General features: G+C 32.4%; 1 protein-coding gene across 1 annotated transcript in view; it reads left to right on the plus strand.

The window, feature by feature from the left end:
• The window catches only part of LOC106476964 (vascular endothelial growth factor A-like), a 10742-nt gene extending 9245 nt beyond the window's left edge, over positions 1-1497 (plus strand). Inside the window, exon 4 of the mRNA XM_022380692.1 lies at positions 1291-1497. Within this exon, the coding sequence (XP_022236400.1) occupies positions 1291-1312 (22 nt within the window). The 3' untranslated portion in view covers positions 1313-1497. The remainder of the gene's footprint in view (positions 1-1290) is intronic.
• Positions 1498-1533: the final 36 nt, after the last annotated feature.

A 1533-nucleotide genomic window follows, 5' to 3' on the forward strand; every position in this document is an offset into this window, starting at 1 on the left:
TGATATAGTACATGAGTAGTAAACTGATATAGTACATGTGTAGTAAACTGATATAGTACATGAGTAGTAAACTGATATAGTACATGTGTAGTAAACTGATATAGTACATCAGTAGTAAACTGATATAGTACATGTGTAGTAAACTGATATGGGTAAATGAGTAGTAAACACTATATTAACTGGAGTTAGTTTATTGTAACAGTAATAATTGTATAATTATGAACTATATTAACTGGAGTTAGTTTATTGTAACAGTAATAATTGTATAATTATGAACTATACTAACTGGAGTTAGTTTATTGTAACTACTAATTGTATAATTATGAACTATACTAACTGGAGTTAGTTTATTGTAACTAATAACTGTCTAATTATGAACTATATTAACTGGAGTTAGTTTTTTGTAACTAATAACTGTCTAGTTATAAACTGTACAAATAAGTGTGTAATTTGATAACATCCACACCTTCTGCCCTATTTCCAGTAAGTGTTTTATTATCCTTATTAGCTGACTGTTTTAATCCCAAAACTGCAGTATGTAATGAATTCTTATTCTTCATCAATTATTTCTATCAGTTCAGTTTTAGAGAAATTCTGCTAGGTGTCACTCTCTGTTTTATAATTCAACTGTTGTCTTTCTTTATTCAACTTTCCACTCTACAAACAGCTGATTTTCATGTTGTCTTTAAAACTTATCTCAACTAATACACCTGAATAATAACTTTTTAAAATTAATTTCAAGTCATTTCTTTCCATAAGTGTCATCATACTTTCTTTTTTAATTACTGACAAAACAACATAAAAACTTTTGTGTCACATTTGTGTAAAACTGATTTTTACATTCAGTTCAGTATCTTTGGAGGATTCCATTTGTTCCAGATCACTCTCTTGTACTGGTGTTAGTGAACGTCTGAATCCTTGAGAAGGCCGCCTTGGATATTTCCTGGAGTGACTAGCTTCTTCATTCCATGATAAACTGTGACTTTGCCCGTTGTTATTTTGTAGACTTTTAGGTGGCACAGGGTGGGCATGACAATGTTTTTCTAAATACGGAATGGTACAAGGTAAACTGTGACTTCGCCTGTCCTTCACTTGTAGACTTTTAGGTGGCACAGGGTGGGCATGACAATGTTTTTCTAAGTACGGCATGGTACAAGGTAGACTATGACTTCGCCTGTCCTTCACTTGTAGACTTTTAGGTGGCACAGGGTGGGTGTGATGATGTTTTTCTAAGTACGGAATTGTACAACTACAAGGTGAACTATGATTTTGCCTGTCCTTTACTTGTAGACTTCCATGTGGTAGAATGTAGATGTGAGAACGTTTATTGAGAGACAGAACACTGTTTGTAGCTACATTGGTCAAAATTAATGAGCCAACAACTGGGACTTCCAAAAATCCTTGATGTGAAAACACACCGGTGATACTAAGCATCCTCTTCCATTTTTCTTGTTCATTCTGAGAATCTATAATTAAAGGAAAGTATACAAATTATAATGAATTCCTGTATGTATATATATATATATATATATA

The sequence above is a fragment of the Limulus polyphemus genome, unplaced genomic scaffold (assembly GCF_000517525.1).
Source record: "Limulus polyphemus unplaced genomic scaffold, Limulus_polyphemus-2.1.2 Scaffold12303, whole genome shotgun sequence".
Classification (NCBI taxonomy): domain Eukaryota; kingdom Metazoa; phylum Arthropoda; class Merostomata; order Xiphosura; family Limulidae; genus Limulus; species Limulus polyphemus.